Source organism: Chrysochloris asiatica, unplaced genomic scaffold (genome assembly GCF_000296735.1).
Source record: "Chrysochloris asiatica unplaced genomic scaffold, ChrAsi1.0 scaffold00085, whole genome shotgun sequence".
NCBI classification, from domain to species: domain Eukaryota; kingdom Metazoa; phylum Chordata; class Mammalia; order Afrosoricida; family Chrysochloridae; genus Chrysochloris; species Chrysochloris asiatica.
Genome location: NW_006408603.1, coordinates 10004196 through 10030953, shown reverse-complemented (window position 1 = coordinate 10030953; position 26758 = coordinate 10004196). Strand labels below are relative to the sequence as shown.

The following is a 26758-nucleotide window of genomic DNA, read 5'->3' as shown; positions in this document are numbered from 1 at the left end:
GCATTTACCTCCTTCTTGGGCTATTATCATATATTTTACTTCACTAGTTGGTGGTGTTAGGTGCCATCGAGTTGGTACTGACTCATAGCGACCCTGTACAGGGTTTCCAAGGCTGTAAATCTTTTCGGGAGCAGAACACCTCATCTTTCTCCCACGGAACAGCTGGTAGTTTCGAACTGCTGACCTTGCAGTTCACAGCCCGATTTGTAACCACTACGCTACCAGAGCTCCTTAAACAATGTTATATTCCTGCATATTTCTGTGTACATCAAAATTTTAAAAACGGAATAGAAGCAAATGCTGTTAATCGATGATGCATGGAGGGAATTATAATCATTACAATGAAACAAACTGCAATAGGTTAAGTACGAGACCGATGTTTTCCCATGTAAACTATCACTCAAGTCACAATAAAAGTTTTACAAAAGAAAATGTTGATCACATTTTCCTTTGAAACGTCATTAGCATTCATTTAATTTTTGCAAGATTTAATAATAAACTAAGTTTTAAAATGAACTTAGATTATAGACACTTGACTACATTTTATTTTCATGAAGGACCTGGCACTTGGAACTGATGCAGAAGGACAGAAGGTGAAAGATTCTATGCGAGTACTCCTTCCAGTTCTGCTCAACAAAAACCATGACAATTACGACAAAATAAGAGCAATTCTACTTTATATCTTCGGTATTAATGGTAATGGAAATTTTGTTTTATTTACATGAATGTACTAAAAGATCAAACTAAAATAAAATTTAAATATGTGGTTTACTTAGAAATTCAAAGGATGTAGTTGAGTGTGTTTAAGATTAATAAAAGGAAAAATATGAAATTGGAAGACTGAAGGGTATATAATTTGTTTACTTTTTATATTTGCTCTTGGATACCAGCTAAAATTTAGAAATTATTGCAGTTAAGCAATTACAGGATTGTGCATTCATGTTTTTACTTGTCTAAGGAACGACGGAAGAAAACTTGGATAGGTTGGTCCAGAATGTAAAGATAGAAAATGAGAGTGACATGATTCGTAACTGGAGTTACCTTGGCGTTCCCATTGTCCCCCAAGTAAGAAACGTTACATTTGTATATACTTACACTTCAATGCTTGTGTGATTGTCTGTGTTAAATATGTTTTCTTTTATGGTACTCTATGTGGACAGTCTTGTTAATGTCACTCTATACATTTTGGTTGTTAAGCAAAATTCTGTTTTCTTGTTTTTTCCATATGTCAGTAATTTGGACACACATACTTTTCTAGTCAGTTTATATTTTATGGCTTCTATTGTAAGTTTCTGTTTATGCTTTCCTCTTTGTGATTAATGTATAACAAAGATCAGATTTTAGTTATACATTTAACCTGTATTTTTAACTATAATACAGAACAAAAAACAACTGTATGTTATCTGGCTTAAAAAAAATTAGATTCTGAGTCAAATTTTGAAATTACTCTTCTGTAGAATCTCACACCCATGAAGTTTTATAGCACTTTGAGTAAGCTTGTTTTCTATTACTAGCATTAAATATTAGCATTAAAGCACAAAATGCTGTTTGGTTCATTTATGTAACCAAACTACTCTGGGTTTTTTGTTTGAAGTCAGAAACAACATATTGAGTGCTATAAACTAAATTTCCTTGTTAGAATTGATTTATAATTATACTTACATTATTATAAGAGAAGACCACTGAAAGAATTACTGACTTTAGAGTTTATCCTCTCATACCAGTCTCAACAGGTCAGATCATCAAGAAAGGATCGATCTGCAGAAGAAACTTTTCAGCTTTCTCGATGGACACCTTTTATCAAAGATATTATGGAGGTAAAAATCATGATATACTTACTTCACCCCTATCTTTACTTGTCAGTCTGAACATTATCTACTAGGCAGGAATTTTTTGCAGAGCTAGGAGGGCTTACAAAAGAAGGTTCTATTTGGGGTCAAGGAAGGAGAAGAAATTTTACTTCTTAAACATAGATATATTAAAAACATGCAGTTTTGTGAAAAAAGCACTACTATAACTTTAAATGATTATTTATAGCATAAATAATTGGCCCAGGACCAGGCAGTAGTTTTGTTCTGTTGTTTATAGAGTTGCTATGAGTTGGTACCAACTCATTGGCACCTAACAAGAACATAGTATAAACAAATAATTATTTTCATGAAAAGTTGAATAAATAGTATTTTTATATGTACCACTATTAGAAATAGTTAGATTCCAGTATTCATAAAAATGTATTTGCAGTTAAAATATAAACCTGACCATAATGTTGCTATTAGATCCAACATAATTTTGGTACTTTTAGTACTGTTAACTTTTAGAAGACAATATTCCGTTTTAGGAAATGGGAGTATTAATGATCTCACACTATTTTATCTTAAAGATAGCAGTCAACTTACATTTAGAAAATGAACTAATAAAAACTATAGTATGAGCTCAACAAAATTACAACGCTGATTCTTCCATCAGAATCATAGATTTCATTGTTGTCATTAAATGCTGTGGAGTTGGTTCTGACTCATAATGACCCTTTATAGAGTTTTTGAGGCTGTAAATCTTTTTGGAAGTAGAAAGCTTCATCTTTCTCCTGTGGAGTAGCTTTTGGGCTCAAACCACAGACCCTGATTCACAGTCTCGTACTTTTTCTTTTTAACTGAAACCCAGTTTCTGCTTTCTTCTGGGGGAAAATTAGGTACAATTTATTACTATAATATTTCTGTATTTTGCTTTGGTAAGTTAATATCATTCACATACGCTTAATCATATATTTTTTTAATTTAGAACTTTGTGTTTTCCATAACTTAAAATATTTTTCCTTTCCCACATTAAGAATGTAGAACTAAGTAATTTTTCTTGACTAATACTTTCAAATAAGAATTGACTTTTTGAACCCTTTAACAAAGATTTGCATACTGAATTCAGAAAATCCACATTTTACTCAGTGGAAATCTTAGTACTTCTGGGTTTCTCTTAAGTTTTGTATCTTCCTTGTGGTGGTGGTAGTTGGTGGTTGTGCAATTGAGTCAGTTCCAACTCACAGCGACCCTGTGTAGGGTTTCCAAAGCTGTAAATGTTTATGGGAGCAGAAAGCTCATCTTTCTCCCATAGAATGGCTGCTGGATTCAGACTGCTGACCCTGTGGTTAGCAGCCTAATGAACACTACCAGACCTCCTTTCCTTGTAGTCACATTGAAATACTCTTGGGTAACATTTGTTAGTAAATAGTCTTGGGTCATTTGTTAATATCATTTGTTAATATCATAAAGCAGTGATCTCGAGATATTTCAAATTTTGCACACTTAACAGTGAAAAATAAAAGCATGAACCTCTTCTCGGTTATGACTGCATTTATTTGTAAATTATACAAACAGGCTTCAAAGAGTTGTTGTTGGTGGTGGTGGTGATGGTGTATGGTGGAGTTGTTTCTGACTCGTAGCGACCCTGAATAGGGTTTCCGAGGCTGTAAATCATTACGGGAGCAGAAAACCTCATCTTTCTCCCATGGAATGGTTGTTAATTTCAAACTGCTGACCTTTAGGTTAGCAGCCCAACTCCTAACCACTGTGCTACCAGAGCTCCTTAAAGAGTTAATGGGAGAATGGAATTAAAAAATAATGGAATTTTTTCACAAACTATCTGAAGCCCCTTGATGTTAATATATTAATAAAATGTACATAATTTGCATATACAGCATATTCATTTATATTTACATCATAAAATGTAACATTTAGAAAAAGGGAAATTTTAAAGATGAAAAAGAAAATTTCCTATACCCCTCAGATTGTCTTCAGTACTTCCAAGTCAGGTATATACATCTCATCTTACAGCTCACTGCTTTGAAGAATGGCCAAGGTGTGGACTCTGGTCACCAAGAGTTATGCCAGGACTAGGATAGTGTTTAAGGACCCCTGGTGGTGCTGTAGGATAAGCACTGGACTGTTGCCTGCAAGGTTGGCCAGTCAAACCCACCACCTCTGCAGGATAAAGATGAGGCTTTCTGCTCCTGTAAAGATTTATAGCCTCAGAAACCCTATATAGGATCGCTATATGGCAGTGGGTACTGTTTTTGAACTTTAGGATGGTATTTAGAAAACCCAACCATTTTAAAGGTGAAATTCCTGATTGTGTGCCTGGAACCCTCACACAGCTGTGGTGGCCCACCAAATGAAGAAATAGAGGTGTCCAATAAATATTAATTTAGTAAGTCAGTGATTATATTAATTTGTTGAAGCAAGTAAGGTTTGTACTGTATTAGCCATTTATATATATCTTTAGGTTCCCTAATGGGAAATAGAAGTTTTGACCATTTTGTAAAATAAAACAAAACAATAATGTCCTAAAATTCACATTAATGTGAATTAACTTGATGGTGTTAACTCTTTTTCTTCCCTAGGATGCCATTGATAACAGATTAGATTCAAAAGAATGGCCATATTGTTCCCAGTGTCCAGCAGTATGGAATGGCTCTGGAGCTGTGAGGTAAAAACTTTAAATGAAGCAAGTTAAATTTTCATTATGATATTGCAGACTAATTATTGAAATGGATCACAAGTACTCTTGTATTTAATAACTCTGAAGCATATGGTCTTTAAAAGACAGTTTTTCTTTAAATGTAAAGCCATACTTGACTATAAAACATTTTCATGAAACAAAATCACAGAATTTCCCACACACCTCCTTTTTCTCTATATATAAGGCTTATCTCATTTTTGGTGATGAAATAATTGAAACAAAGATTTAGAGAATATTATAATATAAACCCAATGCCCAATTTAACAAATCTATTATGAATACAATTCAAGCTTGCTGTGTATTCCTCCTTGATTTTAGTATTCTTTCTCTGCCCCATCCTGAATTGGGTGTTTATCATTCACTTAATGTGCTGTTTATTCTTTTTCTACATATATTTGTATTCTAAACTGTGCAGATTAGTGTGTTGCATGATTTTGTTTCCTTACCTTTTATCTTTTGGCAGCTTAACTGTGATGTATTTAGACATAGTTCTCTTTGTGTTTATTCTACTTAGGATTTGTTGAGTTTCTGGGATCTGTAAGTTGATATTTGGGAAGTTTTGGGCCGTTATTTTTTCTAAATATTTCCCTACTCCTTTCTCTTCCTCTAAGTCTGGAGGTCCCATTACACAAATGTTGAAGGGTTTGCAGTTGTCCCACAAGTCACTGAAGTTCTGTTTATGTATCTTTAATGTTTTAGTTCTCTGTTCTTCAAATTTGATAGTGTAAGAGGACTTCAAAAAGTTGATGGAAATTTTTCATTATCTTTTAATTTCATTTCTCCATGGACTTTTTGAAGCCCTCTTGATACAAGGTAACAATTGTTTCATGTTTACTGACTTTCCCCTGTCTCAGATCTGCTGTTGAGTGTATCTAGTGAATTTTTCATTTTAGTTATTATACTTTTCACATTTCGAATTTCAGTTTGGCTCTGTTTTATGATTTCCATTTTCTCTGTTAAGATTCCCTACTGGTTGACTCATTGACGTATTGTTCTTTAATTCTTTAAACATATTTTTAATAGCTGCTTTGAAGTCACTGCTAAATCTAACATTTGAACCATTCAGAGTCAGTTTTTCATGAATTTTTCCCCAAAATATGGCTCACACTTTACAGTTTCTTTTCAAATCTGCCAATTTTTGGTTGAAAACTTTATGGTACTGTAATAGATCAAGTATGGGTTTTGGTTTATCTTTAGTAACCTGCATGGGCTTAAATGTGGAATCTTTCTCCTCTGCATTGTGTAGCCATCCATGTCCTTACTGAGTTTTTAAATGTGTATTTTTTACCTTGACTTCTTAGTAGTTGCCATGGTACTTGCATAATTTAGAGGTCGGCCAGTGATTTTGGCAGAGATATGCTTACGTACCTCAAACCTGTAAGGCTTCCATACTCTGTTGATCTAGCTGATTGAGGGATGTATTTCAAGTAACAGTTAGTTATCTAGACTCCCTTTTCTTTAAATTCTCCCTATTCTTTCTCAGGTCCCCTCTTCTATGCATTTTAGCAGTTGACCAAGAAGTTTGTCAACTTTCTTTCAGGATTTCCAGAATCAAATCTGGGCCTCAGGCTGCCAAAGCTTCAGGTTTCTCCTATTACTCTGAACCTGGTTCACTATTTTTAACCAGCAAAACTGCAGGTTTTCAGCTAACCTCTTGGGAGATAGTGGGTATAGCTACAGACTTACAGGCTACATATTTACCACCACCATTATTACCTGGTATTCTAGCGGATTATTGGTAAGTGCCATCAAGTCAGTTCCGACTCATAGCAACCCTATATAGGATTCCTGAGGCTTCAAATCTTTATAGGAGCAGTAAAGCTACATCTTTCTGCCATGGAGCGAGTTGGTGGGCTCAAACCACTAACCTTGTTGTTAGCAGTTCAGTGCTTATCCTTAGAGCCACCACACTCCCATTCTAGCAGATATTCAAGTGTAAATGCTTCTCATTTTGTGGTCTGCCTGTGGTCCATTTACAGTGACCTGAAATGGTAGTTTTTGACAATTTCATCCTGGCTTATATTTGTTTTCTTGGAGAAGAATTACATGACCATCTTATTCCACCAATACCATAAATCTTTTTGAGTGTTAGTTTTTGAACTTAATATAAATGGCACCATGTTGTATGCATTCTTTTGTACTTTGCTTTCCCCCTTACCCTCTACCTCAGCATCATAAAGGGGGCTTGAAAAAAAATGCATGGGAAAATTCCACTATTTTATAATTCTATTTTTCCATGAACTTTTTGAAGTTCCCTTCAAAAAGATAAATTTGTGAAATGTATCTCAAGTTGATACATGTAACTGTTAGTTAATTTTTGCTGACAGTTGGTATATGTTGTTGTTAGGTGCCATCGAGTCGGTACCGACTCATAGCGACCTTATTGCACAGCAGAACGAAACCACATCCGATCCTGGGCCAACCTCACTGCTGTTGCCACACTTGAGTCCACCGATGCTGCCACCTGGCCAGTCCATCTCGTTGGGGGTCTTCCTCTTTTTCTCTGACCCTCCATCTTACCAAACATGATGTCCTTCTCCAGCGATTGTTCCCTCCTGACAATATGTCCGAAGTATGAGAGATGAAGTTTGGCCATCTTGGCCTCTAAGGAGTACTCTGGCTGCACTTCATCCAAAACAGATCTATTGGTTCTTTTGGCAGTCCATGGCACTTTTAGTATTCTCTTCCAACACCATAATTCAAAGGCATCAATTCTTCTACACTCTTCCTTATTCACTGTCCAGCTTTCGCATGCATATGAAGTTATTGAAAATACTATATACTTATATGATTATCATCTGTTTTCTACATAATAGAATTTTCAATTATGTGAAATTGGCACCATTACAAATCATATGCAGTAAGCATTCTTGTATATGCAAGGAGGCTTCAGAAAGTTCATAGAAAAATTAATCTTTGAAACTTATTTTTCCACTAATTTTTGGAAGTCCCATTGCATATATTTGAGTGTTTCTCATAAGATCCTTCTCTTGAACTAAGGACTTAGTCTTTAGTTTAATTTTTGCTAGTTTGGAAGTTATGTATTCTACTTTTATTCTTATAGCAGTTTTCCTTAAATTTTTAACATGCATAATTGATGCAGTAAAGTCTAAGGTTAATTAGTATCTCTGCCTTTTTTTTTTTTGAAAATATAAAACCTTAGAAAAATTTAATTCAAACCATACCTCCTTAAATGTTTATTGTGAAACCTTATTTTTCACTTTGTGTTTTTACTTCTCAAATTAATAATCAACATTATTGTTGTATCTGCGTATTTGCCAGTTACAATGCTCACTACTCGTTCTTGAATTCCCTTCTCTGTGGGCTCAGATTCCTTCTTCCTGAGATATATCCCTTCAGAAGTCCTGCTGTGAGGCTCTCTTGGTGGAAAAGTCTTTATGGTTTTGTTTGTCTGAAAATAACTTCATTTTGTCCTTGTTCATAAAGATCGTTTTAGTCAGCTATGATTTTCCAGGCTCACATTTATGTTCACTCAACACTGTAGTGGTATCTTGCTTTTTATAAGGTTCTGTTTTGGTCTTCAGAAAGGTGTGGATATCAACGCATACATGCATACTTATCTGTATGAGTTAGTAGGTAATTTGCCTTTCTGATTGCTTTAGGTCTTTGGTGTTTTGTACATTCTGTATGCTATATCTGTGTAAGCATTTACTTCCATTTGTTTTTCTTAAATTTTATTTTATTTCTGTGGCCCTCCATCCATGAATTCAAACAACTGTGGATTGAAAATATTCGGGGTACAGTAGGGGATATAAAAAACAAGGAAATCATTAAAAACTAAGGGAGAGTTTAAAGTGCTGTTTACTTAGCATTTACCTTGTGTTAGGTACTGTAAGTAATCTAGAGGTGATTTAAAGTATATGGAAGAAAGGGTATAAGTTATATGCAAATACTATACCATTTTATATAAGGGACTTGAGCATCTATGGATTTTGTTATTCATGGGGAGTCCTAGAACCAATCCCAAGTCTACACAGCTGTATTCCTGTCTTTTAGAATTCTTCAGCTATTGCCACTTCTGAATCTTTTATTGGAATTTCTCATTCTATCTTTAGTGTCTCTTAATCTTTCAAGTGTTTTATTCTTTTGACATTTTGTATTTAATTCTGGAAAAAAATTCTTCAGATATAGTTAATTCTCATTTAAAAATGTGTCTTGTGTGCTATGAGGGGTCTTCAAAAAAGGTTCATGGAAAAATTGAGTTAAACAATAAAATATATAAACTTTTCTCAACATGAACTCCATCAAGTTTAAGCAACAATACCAGCCATTTAGTCCAATCCTAAAGAATTGAAGGTCCTGGGAATTTAGCCAGGTTAATACAGCTTCTTTTGCATGATTAAATGAAGAAAAATGGGTGCTCTTTAAGGATTTTTTTTTAAGGTCAGGGAACAAAAACAAGGCATACCAGGACTGTAAGGTGGATTCATAATGATTTTGCATCAAAGCTCTTAGCAAATTGCCCTTGTTTAGTGAGAGGGATGGTCAGGAGATTGCCATGGTGGAGAAGGCTCTTTGGTAAAGGATTCCCAAAGATTTTTTTTACTAAAGTTTGGTGAACTTTCTCAAAACACTCTCCTAATAAACAGGTTATATCATTCGTAATCCCTCCAGAAAGTCAAGAAGCAAAATTCTTGGAGCATCCAAAAAAACTGTTGCCATGTCCTTTGCTCTTGACTGGCCCTCTTTTGCTTTGACTGAACCACTTCCACCTCTTGATAGTCATTGCATTGATGGTGCTTTGTCTTCAGGATCGGACTGGTAAAATCATGTTCCAGTTCTTGAAAGAAATGCTTCAGAATCTTGATACCACTGGTTTAATATTTCCATGAAAGCTCTGCTTTTGTCTGTAGTTTGACATGGGCACAACAGTTTTGGCACCCATTGAGAAGAAAGTTTGCTCAACTTTTTCAGTCACAATCACGTAAGCTGAACCAGTTTGAGGTGTTTGTGGTATTGGCTAAAGTCCTGGTGTGGTCATGTAAAATAAGCACCAGACCACAAGGTCAGTTTGAACCACAAGGTCGGCAGGTCAAATCCACCAGCTGCTCCTTGGAAAACTCTATATAGGGTCACTATGAGTAAGAACCAATTTGACCATGCTTGAGGAGCTCTGGTAGCATAGTGGTTACGAATTGGGCTGCTAACCTCAAGGTCGGCAATTTGAAACTACCAGTTGTTCTGCAGGAGAAAGATGAGGCTTTCTGCTCCCGTAAAGATTTACAGCCTCGGAAACCCTGTGCAGGGTCGCTATGAGCTGGAACTGACTCCACAACACATAACCACCATTAACAACAATGGTATTGGCTTTTGTTTATGCTGTTAGTTGTCAGTCCTCTTCATTTAGGCCATGACAAAATTGTTTCTTCACAAATTTATGTGGCTAGTCTATTGCTCCTGGCTGCATCATCAATATCTGCTCATCCCTTCTTAAAACGAATTCTCCATTTGTAAACTGCCCATTTCTTTGGGGTGCTGTTCCCATGAACATTGCATAAAGCATCAGGGATTTCAGCATTCTTTCACCCAAGCTTCACCATAAACTTGTTGTTTGTTCTTGCTTCAGTTTTAGCAAAATTCATATTGTTCTAATAGGGGCCGTTTTCAAACTTACCCTTCTTAGTGCCTCAAACTAGATCCTGTTAAGACATGTTGTAACAAGTCAAGAGTTTTATTTTGGTGCAAAAAGATTTTTAAATCCATGTATAATTTTTTTGCAATACTCATTTGCCATGAACATTGTGAAGACCCCTTGTAAATCAACTATTGTGAGGTTTTTATTATAGTAACTTTATTTTCTATTTCAGAAGTTCTACTTGTTTTGCCATGTTTTATATCCTACCTTATTGCCCTTGATTTTGATTGTCTTAAACATAATTTATAGTCTCTATCTAATCATTTCAATATCTGATATTCTTTGAATTTTTTTTTACATTCTGGTGCTTTATATTTCTGTAGACTCTTAACTACTTCATTTGTTTTATAGTTTTGGATTCGGAGTTCACTTTGGTAGCCAGGGTTGCGAGTCGTTCCCTTCAGAGAGGCTTTCCTTTTGCCAGACTCTAGAGACTGCTATCTTCAGTTGGTAATTTCCCAGCTTAGGTTTTCTGAGATCATGAAGGTAGTATAAATGAGAACCCCAAGCTCCTATGAGGGCAAACAAATCTGCAACTCAGAATTGTTAGGGGAGAAGCTTCTTTGTCATGCTCCTTTACCTTTCTTTGAATGTCCTAACCTATGAAGGGGTATCAGTTCCTAATCTCTATCTTGGACACTACCTAAGACTTTGTCTTCTTTGCTTATATAAGCACCCTGTTTACTAGGATTACAAAGCACTTCACAGGCTGCCTAAAGTCTCAGTTTAACTTACTGCTATAGTTTTCAGCTTTCTTTTTATTCTTGGTTGCTGGAGATTTGCTTTCAACTCCTTATAAATGAATTTTTTAAGCATTCTGATTTTTACCATTATTTCTAGGTGTTTTTTAGAGGGAGTTTTTTCAGAATCTAGGAACCTAGTTATGCTTTTTGTTCTGTGTCACTGTAGTATATTCACTGGACTGCTAAACCGCAGCATCAGCAGTTCAAACCCACCAGTCACTCCTGGGAAGCCCTTTAAAGGGTCGCTATGAGTTGGAATTGACTCTATAGCACTTAACAGCAATGCATTCCACAGTTAAGTCATTTGTTTAAGATCAATATAATTGGTGCCCAGTTTTAATTTGGTTAAGTTAGACATTTTAAAATATCTATAAGCAGTATGACTTTGGAACTATTTTTAATGTATTTGTGTTTTTTAATTGTTAGTGCTCGCCAGAAACCCAGAACTAATTACTTAGAGGACCGAAAAAATGGGTCAAAGCTGATTATTTTTGTAATTGGAGGAATTACATATTCTGAAATGCGCTGTGCTTATGAAGTTTCTCAGGCACATAAATCCTGCGAAGTAATTATTGGTAAGATTTTTGTTTTCCTTTTTCCTGTTTTTTAAAAACAAACTCTAAATGCAAAAATATAAATATAGAAATTGATCTTGTCTTTTACATTTTGAACTAAATTGCTAATTCCAAAACACTTTTAAAAACACAGAGTACCAGAATTTTTTCCTGCTAGATAACTTATTTTTAAATATTCTGATTTTTTTTTAAATGAGCATGTTCCTTTCAAATACTACATTCTGTGCTTTGTTCCTCTTACCACTGAATACTTTTTAGTTCCTCAAACATATTTCTATTTCAGAAATAGCTTGAAATTAAGATTGTGGGTGTAGACCTGATTTGACATGGACGACATAGGATTTAGTTTTAAGAATTTCAATTGAAGCCAGTGACAGGAAAATCGCTCCATTACTGCAGTTTTCTTCTGACCCACAGAGATTCAGGATCAGTGTATCAAGTCTCTGGAGCATTGCTTAACTGTTCTCTGTGATTAAACAGTGACTTTTCTGTTATCTCATGTTGCTGTAATCCCCAATTTTGCTCTTGATTGTACTAATACATAGCACAAAGTAGAGACAAAGTACTGTGAATAGACAGTGTTTCTGAAGAATTACTGAGTGTGTTTAAATTTTCCCAAGCCACTGCACTTTGCATAGTTGAAGAACAAGACACATACCATGCCAAGGAAAAATTGATTTAACTGTCACTAAAAAATTATCTTTTCCCTCTACCAGGTTCTACGCATATTATAACACCCAAAAATCTGTTGGATGATATAAAGATGCTGAATAAATCCAAGGATAAAATCTCCTGTATTAAAGATGAATAGGTTTTTTGTTTCTCTGAAGATTCTTACTAATTTGTTCAAGAACAAATTTGATCAAGAAAATGTTGCTATCATGTAATTTAAATAAAATAAATATTTTTATGTAATAACTTTTAAAAAATACTTCTGAAAGATGTGTTTATGACTAACTATCATTGGGTTTGTCATTTTAAATTAAATAACATTGCTGCTTGGTAGATGGTGAGAAGAAATGTTAAAATGCTTTATAAAAGGGAATCTTTTACCTTTAGAACAGACTATAGTAGAATTGAAGGCAATTTTTCACAACCACCTATGTACATACTAATTACTTGTTAGATACTTATCTAAGCATCCTATGCCGAAGAATATTGTTTTGAAGAAGAAATATTTTAAATGAGGTTACAAAAGTTAAAACTGTAAATGTGTAAGATATATTTCTTATATAGTTTTCTTTCAACTGAAATAATTTTTGTGTATAAAATAATTGTCAGTAATAGAAATAGTGATTTCACATGTATGCTATCTTGCTAGTTAATTCTGAAGATCACAGTTTTATACAATTTTAAAACCATGTATGTTTACATTAGAAAACCAAAATTAATCATGAACCTTCTAGGAGAAAATAAATACAATTATAAAATTTATCTTGGTTTGTTTTTGGGGCCAAAGGAGCAAGTTAAAGATCAAATTAAATGACATAAGTCTAACAGAATATATTGTGAGTGGTGGTAGTAGTTACTGTGGAGTCAGTTCCGACTCAGGGACCCTGAGTAGAGTGTCCGAGGCTGTAAATGTTTACAGGAGCAGAAAGCCTCATCTTGCGCCTGCGGAACTTTCGGCTGGTAGTTTCAAACTGCTGACCTTGAATTTGGCAGCCTGACTTGTAACCACTGTACGCTACCAGATCTCCTTATATTGTGATTGGATACATAAAATAAAAGTATCAGACAGTTAAAGCAGGTTGTATATTTGTCATTGTCATGTTAATTTCTCAGGCAATAATGTCAAAACACATTCAAAGTTTCAGACAATTGGAGAAACAGTTGCTACATGCCTCACATTTTCCAGTCAGACCTGGGGTTCCTGCTCCTGGAAGCTGGCTGCACACAGATCGGTCTCTGCTAAACTGCTTGAACGTGTTTGACGTGAACGTGTGACTTTAGGAAAACAATTCCTTAAAGTACAGAGATCAAAAGGACTCCTAAGAGCAGATGACAGGGTGGCTCACCTCCTGAACCCAGCAATCTAGATTCCAGGAGAATCAGAACCGTTTGTCAGATTGCACCTTTATCTCCCCACCCAGATAGCACCTGTTCAGTTTTTTTTTTTTCAAATATCTGGATTAAGCTAGATGTTAACTGCCATCCAGTCAATTCCAACTGATAGTGACCTCATATAGGGTTTCTGAGGAGCGAGTGGTGGGTTTGAACCACTGACCTTGCGGTTAGCAGTCTAGTGCTTATCATACAGTGCCACAACAGGACTCTATTAAGCTAGATAATATAAGGATATATTTGCAGATGGGAAGCTGTGTATGTATGTTACAAAAAAGGAATATCTTCATTTCAAGTTTCTCTTCATGGGGGCAGCCACAGTTTACCACTTGTTTTCAGAGTTTTGCTCTTATAAATAGTGCCACAATGAATTAGACAGATACCTTCATAGACTTAATATTTCCATAATGTAATGATATAGCTGTGACACTGCTGCTCTGCCCCAGCAATGACATAGCTAGTCGAGGATTAGTGTATTTAAAGCATTGATTGGTGCCACCAGATATTCTTATAAAGGCTTTTACAAAACTCTGCATTGCAACATATGTTATTCCGTCTGTGTCACATTAGCTTCACGAGGTGCACAATTGCGTTTTGTTGTCCTTTGTCCCAGGTTTATGGGAGATAACCTCTAAACCTGTGTAATAAAAAAAAAAAAAAAAAAAAAATTGGCTAGCATTTGTCCCAGTTCCTGGCAGTAATCTCCAAGCCTTTGAAATTTCTTGAGTAATCGGATTATCTTTATTATTCATGAAGTTGGTATTCATGGCAGGCCTCTTAGAGGACACCTGATGGTTATGCTAATGAAATACTGATTTGGGGCTGTGCACACCAGAAGGACTAACCATGTGAAAGGCTGGCCTCCAGGGAGGTGAGCCTGTCTAGAGATTGAGTTCAATCACATGGTAAATAATCCTATCAAACATGTCTACATGAAGCTTCAGTAAAAATGACAGACACGTGGGTCCCCTCAGGGCAAACTCCCTTCCAAGACTTAAGACTCAGTAGGAATACACGAGCAAATGTGTGCCCTGACTGGTGACCACATTGTTCACCGACAAGGGGAAGTGAGGGAAAAACAGCAATGAAACTTCGAGCTAAGTCCAACCACGTTCAGTAGACTCCTATGAACCTGGGTGGAGACCTGGTTGGCCAGCGGTTTGGCAAGAACTGGGGACGCTAGGGCCCAGAGTCAGTGATATAGCCACAGAGGATTAGAGTGGAGAGTGAAGAGTCCAGTTAATAAGTATCAAAGTATCAAAATAATACCCACTTGACCTGGCTTCAATGGCTGGATGATCAGAATTTAACTAGAAGAAAGAAGAGGAAAAAAAGAGTAATCTGATACAGTTTGATGAACTTGACCTACACCTATGGATGCAGTAGCTCAAAAGAGGGAACAAATCTTTGCAGCAAAGATCATTCTCACCCCCTCAATACCCAGAGTAGACAGGGATGGGCAACTTGGACATTGGCTACCCAAAATGGGAGGGGGGGGGGTGCTACAAAGGCAAGAAGTGACTGGCTTACAAGCTTTAAGAGGGAGCCTAGATTCAGAGGGCATGGAGGAAGGTAGAATCTCCCAACAGTATTCAATCTGTCTGGGCTGGACTGATGAAAGGAGATGTGGATAGCACTCATGTGGTACAATAGTGAATAATTACTATCAGGGCTGACTGAGTATTGGAAATGTAAAGGTAGACATTTTGTAACAAAAGGAGGTGGGTGATTGACTTTTCAGTCTAGGAGCGGAGGTCCCTGGAACCATCAGTGGAGAAGAGCGGAGTGCTACTTTTGAGTCCTGCTGTGGCACTGTAGAATAAGCACTGAACTTCTAACGACAGGGCCAGTGGTTCAAACCCACCAGTCACGCCTTGGAACCCTATGCAGAGTCACTATGAGCTGGAACTGATTGGACATCACTTAACAACAACAGCTATACAAAGGACAGAAAGGCCACCTCTGACTTCCTCTCATGGGACGGGGGTGGATGACGAGAATCTGCCAACTTTAACCCAAGGCCAATTTCTATGAGACTGAAGCCAAACATGCCTCTCTACCTGTCAACCTTTATCAATTCTGATACCAACCAACCATCCTTCCCAGAACCCTCACTTCTCAGATGGGTACGTCATTGCAGTGGCCACATAGAAATCACAAACCACACTCAACGATTATGCAGTTTATTAGAAAAGTTAACAGGTTGCATTTCAGGATCCGAAATCTTAAGGATACAGTTCTTTGATCCACAGCACCTCTTCTTAGCCATGCCCACAGGCACACCTCTGTCCTACTTGGGCAATGTTAACAAAGGTCTTTTAGGGCTGCTGATAAGCACCCAAAGGGGACTCTAATCTGTCATAAACCTTAATCTGACTGTGTTTAGCTCTAGCTCTGTGAACCAGCACACTAGCTCCCAGATTAAATGCTGACCGGTACCTTTCTCCGCAAATGAGCCTCCTGTCTAAAGGTACTCAGCTCTACTAGCTCCATGGGCCGGGAAACCCGCTGCTCTGTCTTGTGCTCGTGATCTGGCTCTTGCCTTTGCTGCTGGTTCACCTCTGCCACGTCTCTGGTGCCACAGCTATCCATCCCTGGATCGAGGTATTTCAATAGACGTGTTCCATTCCTGGTTCTTCTTATAACGCGGCTGAGATGGCTCAGCTTATACCCAGCAGGCTGGCAGAATTGACCAATCTTCTCATTAGATGTCCAGGTTTTTACAATCACAATTAACCCTGCGAATCACAACTTAATAATATAATCCTTTCACCATCTTCCCCCACCTTCTCCTACCCAGATCCACTAGCCATACCAAATAATTCACCACAGCTCAGCAGCATTGAATAAGGAATTAAAAATGAAAACAGGCATGCCTCACTTTCCTGTGCTTCACTTTATTGCACTTCACAGATACTGCATTTTACAAATTGAAGATTTATAGCAACCCTATGTTAAAATATTGGTGCTATGTTTCCAACATGTGCTCACTTCATGTCTCTATGTCACATTTTGCTAATTCTCAAAATAATTATTTTTCGTAGTGCTATTGTGCACTTAAGGAGCTCTGGTAGCGTAGTGGTTACAAATCTGGCTGCGAACCTTAAGGTCAGCAGTTCGAAACTACCAGCTGTTCCGCGGGAGAAAGATGAGGCTTTCTGCTCGACTTACAGCCTTGGAAATCCTGTACAGGGTCACTATGAGTTGGAACTGACTCCATGGCACATAACTACCACCACCATTACACACTTGGATTCCTGGTGTGGCACTGTAGGATCAGCACTGGACTGTGAATCGCAAGGTCAGCAGGTCACACCCACCAGCTTCTCAGAATCCCTATATGGAGTCGCTGTGAATTGGAACTGACTTGACAATACCTAACAACAGTGACAATTACAATATACTACAGTACAGTGTAAACATAGCTTTTATACTGTAAAGGAGAAGTTCATAAAGCTTGTTGACCAAAACAACATGATTTCATTTTGCTGAATTACACGACTCTTTGCCCAGCTGCCTGCCTGGGACTGAATGTTAGTTCTGGCAATCTCCTGTTATGTGGGTATGTTAATTGCTACACACCACAGAGTTAGATCAGCATGTGGAAAGACTACACCACAAGAAAGAGAACTTTAAATACAGATAAGGATATAAAATGGTCTTAAGAAATACTCTTTTCATAAGATTATAGAAACCTCTCCAAAAAAAAAAAAAATCTTGAACTGTTGACTATTTAAAGTTTCCTAGACAACCAAGGTTTCATCCTTAAACTAACAACTTCTAAATAAAGAGCCTTAGGGCTAATTCTTATTACTGGTTCCAACCTCTAAGAAAGTCTTCATCAACATTGACATCTTTATGACCTGTTCTGAAGAGTATGCATTCTAAGTATTCTGCTATTATGATTGTAAATTCCGTAGCCCCACTGAAAAACTTGCCCCGTCCCTAAAAATAGGACTGTGAACCACAGATCAGCGGTTCAAGTCCACCAACTGCCCAGCAGGAAAACAATGAGGCTTTCTGCTCCTGCAAAGATTTAATGTCTCAGAAACCCTATACAGGGTGTCTCTTTACGATGGAACTGACTCAAGGGCACTTAACAACAATCCATCTGAGGACAGTATTAGAATTTCTTTCATGAACTATATCAGTCTGAGACAACTTTAGTTGCATTCATCAGTGTTATGTAGACTGATGTTTACCTCTGAATAAACTCTCTTACATTTGTTGTAGATGAGAAAAGACCCAAATTCAGATGTATTGTGGTCGTTAAGTGCCTTAGAGTTGGTTCTGACTCACAGTGTACCTGTATAGGTTTTCTGAGGAGTGACTGGTGAGTTTGAACTGCCAACCTAGGGGGTCAAACCCACTTTGCAGTCCAGTGCATTAACCTGCAGTACCACACCAGGACTCCAATGTATCATATAGAAATTCCTTTATTAAGTCTTAAACAGGATAAAGACAAGACAAAGACAAAAATTATCCAGTGAGGGACACCATCAGCTTAAAGCCATAATATAATGATGTCCCAAGGAGTCCCATCCACATGGCTGATATATAGGGCACGGAGAACAACAGAATGTAGTCACAATACCACAACTTGTCATTCTGACACAGTATCAGGCCAAACTGTAGAAGTTGAAAGGGGGGGCTATTACAGATTAGAAAAGTTCACAGAATTGGCGCTAGGTCCCTCAGAGTTCCTTGGTCAGGGTATGACTTAAATATGTAGCCCTGGTACCACAGTTTCCATTATATGGCACTCCTTGGCAAGTCCCTGAGAGGGAGACTTATCCCTCCCTGGGTTAGCTACAAGTTGTTAAGTGTGGTCTAGTAGGTTCAGATTCATAGCGACCCTGTATAGAGTTTTTGAGAAGGTGGGTTTGAACAATGGACGTTGCAGTTAGCAGTCCAGTGCTTAACCTACAACATTGTAGTAAATCCACATTCAGATGTACTCTGCCTGAGGGCAAAGCTGCCTCTCTGTGCTTTCTGGGAATTGTCTCCATAACTTTGGCAGAAGTGTGTTAAGTACTCAACCAGAAGTGTGTAAAATACTCAAGATGGCGTCTGGACTTAGTCACTGCTCCAACTATAGGCTGCAGCCTTCCACAGACCAAATGCCTTTAAATTCCAGGCGGCAATGCAAATTCAGTATTACAGATCGAGTGGATTCTTCTCTTCAACAATATACACTTGAAATAATAAAAACTACTGCCATCAAGTCAATTTCAACTCATAGCAACCCTATGTAGGGTTTCTGAACCTATAACTCTGTATAGGAGCAGAAAGCTTCCTTTTTCACCCTTGGAACAGTTGGTGGATTCGAACTGCTGACCTTGTGGTAACCCACCACACCATGAAGACAGTATCTACTGGGAAACCAAAAAAATTCATGTGACTCACTTGTGATATTCGTTATTGCGTTGGTCTGGACCCGAATCCACAATATCTCCAAAGTATGTCTGTAACATTAATAATATAATGAAAGTATAGCACTTTCAAGATTTCTGTTCTAGCAAATTATCAAATCCTTGAATATGTAGTCAGGCTTGCAGCTGCTGTCTGATTTATAGTTTTGGCTCACTTCTGGGTAATTGATGTCAGTCCCTTATAGATAGGTACTGATAATTATTAAACTACCAAATTTGTCATAATCTTATCAGTTTACTCAAATGGCTGACTAGAATTTTCTCGTTATGAGGTAAAGCAATCTCCTGTCCCCAAGAGTTCTGCTGTCATGATCTGGCAGCCTCACACGGCTCCACATAGGAAATAAGCACCAAGAGGCCTCTACTCTGAGGAAACTCCTTCACAGCACATTGCCTTCACACAAAGCTGAGCCCACTGACTCCACATTAGGGACACAAGGCTTCACAAGCTAGTTTTCTGGTTTATTATTGGGTCAGAAGTATGAGTATTCTGGAACACTTAATTGTGCTCATAAGAAACCTGTACATAGACCAAGAGGCAGTTGTTCAAACAGAAGGGAACACAGACCGAATGGTTTAAAATTAGGAAAGGTGTGCACCAGGGTTGTATCTTTCACCATATTACTCAATCTGTATGCTGAGCAAATAATCCGAGAAACTGGATTATTGTTGTTGTTGTTGTTAGGTGCCATCGAGTCGGCACTGACTCATAGCAACCCTATGCACAGCAGACCGAAATACTGCCCTATCCTGAGCCAACCTCACTACTGTTGCCATGCTTGAGTCCATATATGCCGCCACCTGCCAATCCATCTCACTTGGATCTTCCTCTTTTTCTCTGACCCTTACCAAACATGATCTCCTTCTCCAGCGACTGGTCCCTTCTGACACTATGTCTGAAGTATGAGAGACGAAGCTTGGCCATCCTGGCTCCAAAGAGCACTCTGGCTGAACTTCTTCCAAAACAGATCTATTGGTTCTTTTGGCAGTTCATGGCACTTTCAATATTCTCCTTCAATACCATAACTCAAAAGCATCAATTCTTTCTACAGTCTTCCTTATTCACTGTCCAGCTTTCGCATGCATATGAGGTTATTGAAAATACCATGGCTTGGGTCAGGTGCACCTTAGTCGTCAAGCTGACATCTTTGCTCGTCAACACTTTCAAAAGGTCTTGTGCAGCAGATTTGCCTAGTGCAATACGTCATTTGATTTCCTTGACCGCCGCTTCCGTGAGTGTTGATAGTTGATCCAAGAAGAATGAAGTCCTTGACAACTTCAATCTTTTCTCCCTTGATAAGAATGTTGTTTATTGGCCCAGTGGTGAGGATTTTTGTTTTCTTTACATTGAGATGTAATCCATACCGAAGGCTGTGCGCTTTGATCTTCATCAGTAAATGTTTTAAGTCCTCTTCACTTTCAGCAAGCCAGGTTGCATCATCTGCCTATCGCAGGTTGTTAATGAGTCTTCTTCCAATCCTGATGCCTCGTTTTTCTTCATAGAACCCAGCTTCTTGGATGATTTGCTCAGCATACAGGTTGAATAAGTATGGTGAAAGAATACAACCTTGTCGCACACCTTTCTTCATTTTAAACCATTCAGTGTTCCCATGTTCTGTTCCAACAATTGTCTCTTGGTCCATGTACAGATTCCTCATGAGCACAATTAAGTGTTCCAGAATACTCATACTTCACAATGTTGTCCATAGCTTGTCATGATCCACACAATCGAAAGCCTTTACGTAGTCAATAAAGCACAGGTAAACATTTTTCTGGTATTCTCTGCTTTCAGCCAAGATCCATCAGACATCAGCAATGATATCCCTCGTTCCACAGCCTCTTCTGAATCTGGCTTGAAAAAACTGGATTATATAAAGAAAAATGTGGCATCAGGATTAGAGGAAGGCTCATTAACAACCTGTGATATGCAGATGATACAACCTTGCTTGCTGAAAACGAAGAGGACTTAAAAATACTGATAAAAATCAAAGACCACAGTCTTCGGTATGGATTGCATCTCAATGCAAAGAAAACAAAAATCCTTACCACTGGACCAATAAACAACATTCTTATCAATGAAGAAATGATTGAAGTTGTCAAAGACTTCATTTTGCTTGGATCCACCATCAACACTCATGGAAGCAGCAGCCAAGAAATCAAAGAACGTAGTGCATTAGGCAAATCTGAAGCACAAGACCTTTTTAAAGTGTTGAAGAGCAAAGATGTCAATATGAGGACTAATTTGTGCCTGACCCAAGCTATGGTATTTTCAATAACCTCATATGTATGTGAAATTTGGGCAGTGAATAAGGAAGACTGTAGAAGAATTGTTGCATTTGAGTTATGGTGTTGGAGGAGAATATTGAAAGTGCCATGGGCTGCCGAAAGAACAAATAGATCCATGTTGGAAGAAGTGCAGCCAGAGTGCTCCTTGGAGGCCAGGATGGCCAGACTTTGTCTCTCATACTTTGGACATATTGTTAGGACAGACCAGTCACTGGAGAAGGATATCATGTTTGGTAAGGTGGAGGGTCAGAGAAAAAGAGAAAGACCCCCAGCGAGATGAATTGGCACAGTGGCAGCATCAATAGGCTCAAACGTAGCAATGATTGTGAGGTTGGCCCAGGACCAGGAAGTGTTTCGTTCTGTTGTGCATAGGGTTGCTGAGTCAGTACCAACTCGATGGCACCTAACAACAACTACTGGGTCCGAATTAGAAGAGAAATCTATAAGAAAGGAGTTGCATGGGAGTGAAAACAACCAAGGCTACAGAATCAGTAAATATGTTTTTAATAAGGCATATATAGGTCATATCCTTTATCTGTAAAGGTTAATTTGAAGGATCAGGAATACTTATTTATGGTGGTCCTTTCTAACCTATGTTTTCTGGATTGAATCAGGGTATCCATTAACTTCTTTAAATTGTGTAGAAAGTTGTGGGTGAGTTCATTTTTAACTATGTTGTTAAGTGCTGTCAAGTGGGTTCTGACTCACAGCAACCCTGCATAGGGTTTCTGAGGAGTGGCTGGTGGGTTTGAACCATGGACTTTGCTGTTAGCAGTCCATTGCTTATCCTACAGTGTCACACCAGTAGGGTAGAATATGGGAGAAGGTTGCCCCTGTAATTTTCACCAGATTCTTCGAAAGGAATGAAAATAAAAAGGATTAAGAAGTAGTGAATCGTGTAAGAACGCATCAAGCCAGAGAAGTGCATTAATTTGAACTTGAGCTGGGGCTGTGAGGCTCAGCCTACAAAGCTGGTTATTAAATTGCAGTTAAATTTAGAGATGTGATAAAGCTGGGAGGCTCTGAGAACAGAATGGAACCAGCTACTTTTTTCTGTTGGAATAAACCTTCACTATATTCCTGCTACAGCCTAAAGTAAAGTTAGCTACAAAGTCAGAGGTAGCTTCAGGCTAGCCTCTGTTTTCTTTTCCAAGGTACCTCAAACCAATTTCCATTCAAGCCCCAAAGTTAAAAATACCTCATTTGCCAGTCAGCTAGAGGAATAAGCAGCTGCTTTGGTCAGCACAAAAATCTTCAAAGTGGGAACAGATTCAACTCCCTTCTCACAGCTGAGCCAAATTCTGGGGATTAAAGGAATCAACTGTTGAAGGTTTGGAGTGAACGGAGTTAGGAGACCTCAGGAAAGAGGTGAAGGAAAGGTGGGTGATCTGTTCTGTCATTAAGGGTGTAATAAATACATCAGTCTTTAAAAAGCAAATCAAAAGCTTGTTTTAATAGCAAAAGCTTACTCTGGCATTCTATATGAAATGCTACCAATTTAGTTAAGCAATCTCTGGTTCATAATTTTAATGAATGGTCACTTTTGGACGGGGGTCGTGGTGTGTGTATGTGTAAATATACAGCAAAACTTGCTCCCATTCCACTATTTCTAGACATAATATCCCAATTTTTATTGTGTGTTTCTGACTTCAAGCCTGTAAACAAAGGTTAGTGTATAATATAAGCCCAAACTAAGAATTTCATACATTAAAGATAATAAATAGTAGGTAAAAATGCTTTTTCTAAAATGCCTTGTTCCATTTCTTAGGACTGACCACTTAAGAGTTGTATGTACCTTTGCAGAAAATATGTATGCCCTTTTAAAAAAACCATTCACAATGAGGTCACAACTATCTATCATCTAGCTAGCTAGCTAGCTAGCTATAATTAGACCTCTGATCAGATAATCCACTTCTTTTCACTGACTACAGAGTATCAATTGTATGGCTGTGTTGTTATTTTATGAATCTGTCATCTGGAATATTTATATCCATTCCATTTGGAGGCTACTACCATCAGACAGGTCTGGTAGCGTAGTGGTTACGAGTTGGGCTGCTAACCTCAAGGTCAGCAGTTCGAAACTACCAGCGGTTCCGTGGGAGAAAGATGAGGCATTCTGTTCCCGTAAACATTACAGCCTCGGAAACTCTGTACAGGGTCACTATGAGTTGGAACCGACTCCACGGTACCTACCAACAACAACCATCAGACCATCATGCCGGCATCCTGCCGGAATCTGGAGTGGCACTGTAGGATAAGCACTGGACCACAAGGTTGGTTTGAACTGCAAGGTGAGCAGTTCAAGTCCACCAGTCCCTCCTTGAAAACCCTGTGCAGAGTTGCTATGAGTCAGCACCAACTCGATGACACTTAATAATGATGACCACCAACCAGGTCACCCTTGTACACATGTCACGGCATGTTTGTGTGAGTTCTCCACAAAGTAAATTCCTAGTGGTCGACTTTCTGGTCAGAAGCTTAAGTGCTTTTGAAATTTTGTAGATTATAATCACCAAATTGGTTCTGAAAAGGTTGTACCAATTTATACTGCCACCAACAATGTATGACAGTGCCTGTTTCCCCCATCCTCACCTAATTTGCCAGACTAATAGTTAAAGAAGGTGCCCTGGCTAAACATTCAGCTGCTAATCAAAAGGCCAAGAGGTTCATCCTGTGGGAAAAAGATGTGCCTGCTTCTGTAAAGATGACAGTATGGGGCATTTGTACCCTGTCCTATAGATTCACTAGGAGTCAGAATTCACTTCTCAACAAAGTGCTTGGTTTGTTTAAACAGGTTAAAAGTTTCTTTTATTGTTTGGATTTCTTTTATTATGCATTAGGAAGAACATAGAGTTATTTTTAAATAAATACTTGTTGGTTGATGTGTATCTTAAAAATCAAAGATTCAATTTATTTTCATTTGAGTACTTGCATTATCCATTTCATATAATTTTTGGTGTTTTTTTTTTTTTCGGGTAAGTCATCTTCCTAAATTGTGTAAATTTTTTTTTTTTTAAAGAAAATTTTCTTTGCGTTTTCTTTCTTTTCTAATCGTTGGTTGCCTGGGGCTGAACGGGTTAATATTTCAGCTGATTTCTCCGTTTTCGTGCTTTGGCAAGATCTTCCGAAATTGATTTAATCATTTGATCAGTAGTTTCTTTCAAAACAGTTGCCGTCCTTAGGGCATGATCCAAAGCCGAGTTTAAAATCTACAGAGGAAAACCCACCTATTTTAGTTACATAAACGTAATCACTATTTCTGTTCATTGGGTTCTCTCCTTATTAAACATCGCAAGGTGGAATTTTGAAGTATTCTCTTTTGCACAGTCTGTTTCTGTTTTTGAGGGCTGGTTTCCTAGGAAACCAGTGGAATATATTTGCTAAGGAGAGGGATAGAAAAAAGACCAGCGGGTGACTCAGGAGCGGGAATCAGGGTGGAGGTCGGCAACCTGCTGGGCTATTCCTGGCTGCAGAGAAAGTGACCATGAGAGAAAGGGAAAGCTCATGGGGGTTGGCTGAAGATTTAAGGGCCAGAGTGAGGGTAACTGGGGAATGAAGAGCATGCGTGTGTGCTGTGCGTGTGTTTGAAAGTAGCCTTAAGGTTATAGCAACCCTGTATAGGGTCTCCAAGGAGTAGCTAGTGGGTTTAACATTAACCTTGTGCTTAGCAATCCAGTGCTTGTCCTACAGCGCCACACCAGGACTCCAAGATGAATTGGTGGTGGTGGTGATGTGCCTTGGAGTCGGTTCCGACTACGCATAGCGACCCTGTACAGGGTTTCCGAGGCTGTAAATCTTTAAGGGAGCAGAAAGCCTCATCTTTCTCCCTCGGAGCAACTGGTAGTTTCAAACTGCTGACCTTGAGGTTTGCAGCCCAATTCTTAACCAGTATGCTACCAAGATGAGTTACTGGCTAGCAAATAGAAACCTGCTGGGGCACAGCCCTAACCCACTGTGTCACTGTTTGTGTGAGTTGTGTGAGAACAGAATTGTGAGCACAGCCCAGAACAGAGTCCAGCGCCTTTAAGTCAGAGCCAGAGGAATCCTTTGGCTGAGGGAAAGAACCACGCCAAAACATTTTCTCCAGGAAATTTCCCTGAGAACTAATTTGGGAATAAAAGTCTTAAGGTTGGTGCTGAGCACAAAATTGTTTTTCCGCAGAGCATTTTCCACCCTCTCCCCTACTTCCTCATTCCCACCCCCACTGTAAAAACTTAAAAAGCCAAAAATTTAAAAAATAGCCAAGACCAAACTAATGAACTACAAGACTAGAATTTTTCCCCCCATAAGTCCTCACCTCAAATTCCTTTTTGTCAGCACTCCTAAAGTCACTTAAGGATTTGCTTCCGTAAATCCTTCGGGAATGGGAATAGGCTGAGGGTGTAGCAAGGTCTGAGCTGTAGGTCATGAAAGTCTTAAGCTCTTTTCTGGAAGGCAAAAGCACATTGATACTAGAGAGAGTGGGGCACCCCCTCAAGCTCATTCTCCCTCCTTTCAGGTCAGCTCTGGTTCAGTAATGGCCAGTGTGTGTTAAAGAAAGTGGGGAAGAACATCAAGGCATATCCTCTTAGAATTTCCTTTTCCTTTGGTATGGAGAAAGGCAAGACTCCAAAGAGATGTTTATTCTATGTTTATTATTTTGGGGCCAACCTTCTTACCCTGTATATTTATAAAGCAAGTACACACACACATAAACATCTGTCAATTGCAGGCTCCTAAAGTTTCATTCTAGCACCAGTGAGCTTACATACTAAGGAGGTAGCAGCAGTAGAAAAATCAAAGCAGCATCTCTCCTAGCCTATTTATTCATGATTCTATCACTTAGGGGCGATACTAGGTGAATGAGGGATGCCAAAGACCCTATGGAGAGTTATTCACGTTGTACACTGTACAACTCTGGGAGGGTTCATTAACATCCATCTGAAAGACACTGCCTGGAGTTATACTCTTCACAACCTTAAGGGGGCGCACAAGAGCTTACTTGCCAGCGGATCTGCCATGGAGCCACCCTTACCTGGCTTAAGATCCCCTCTGTAGGTGTTACTTCTTGGGCACACAGAACACTTGTGACTGACAGAATTTCCAGGAAATCTCAGTTCCAAAGCCTGTGACCTCAGAGCCTCCCTTCCACTCTGTCCCCCTAACACATTCACTTTGGTTGGTTCTGCAGATTGACTTGCACAATGGATCTACCCTCCAGTTAGGAAGGACAGCTCAGTAGCAGAGGCACCTACATAAGGAATACCTCCTGGCAGAGTCCTCCATCTCCCTACATCCACATCACTCACCACTATCAACAAGATTTTATCATAGTCATTTCTTACAAACCAATCCAATTCTAACTCAAGGCAACCCTATAGGACAGGGTAGAACTGCCCCAAAGGGTTTCCAAGGCAGTATTGTTAGTGTCGTGGACTGCCAGAGGAACAGACAAATCTGTGTTGGAAGAAGTACAGCCAGAATGTTCCTTAAGAACCCAGGATGGTAAGACTT

The 26758-nt window shown here is 38.5% G+C and overlaps 2 protein-coding genes across 2 annotated transcripts in view; one reads left to right on the top strand and one right to left on the bottom strand.

The window, feature by feature from the left end:
- The window catches only part of STXBP3 (syntaxin binding protein 3), a 70563-nt gene extending 58269 nt beyond the window's left edge, over positions 1–12294 (top strand). Inside the window, exons 12-17 of the mRNA XM_006866007.1 lie at positions 558–696; positions 959–1065; positions 1725–1817; positions 4391–4476; positions 11335–11483; positions 12200–12294. Of these exons, the coding sequence (XP_006866069.1) occupies positions 558–696; positions 959–1065; positions 1725–1817; positions 4391–4476; positions 11335–11483; positions 12200–12294 (669 nt within the window). The remainder of the gene's footprint in view (positions 1–557; positions 697–958; positions 1066–1724; positions 1818–4390; positions 4477–11334; positions 11484–12199) is intronic.
- A 12048-nt stretch (positions 12295–24342) lies between these two features.
- The window catches only part of AKNAD1 (AKNA domain containing 1), a 51564-nt gene continuing 49148 nt past the window's right edge, over positions 24343–26758 (bottom strand). The window contains 2 exon segments of the mRNA XM_006865978.1: positions 24343–24474; positions 25563–25692. Coding sequence (XP_006866040.1) covers positions 24343–24474; positions 25563–25692 — 262 coding nt within the window.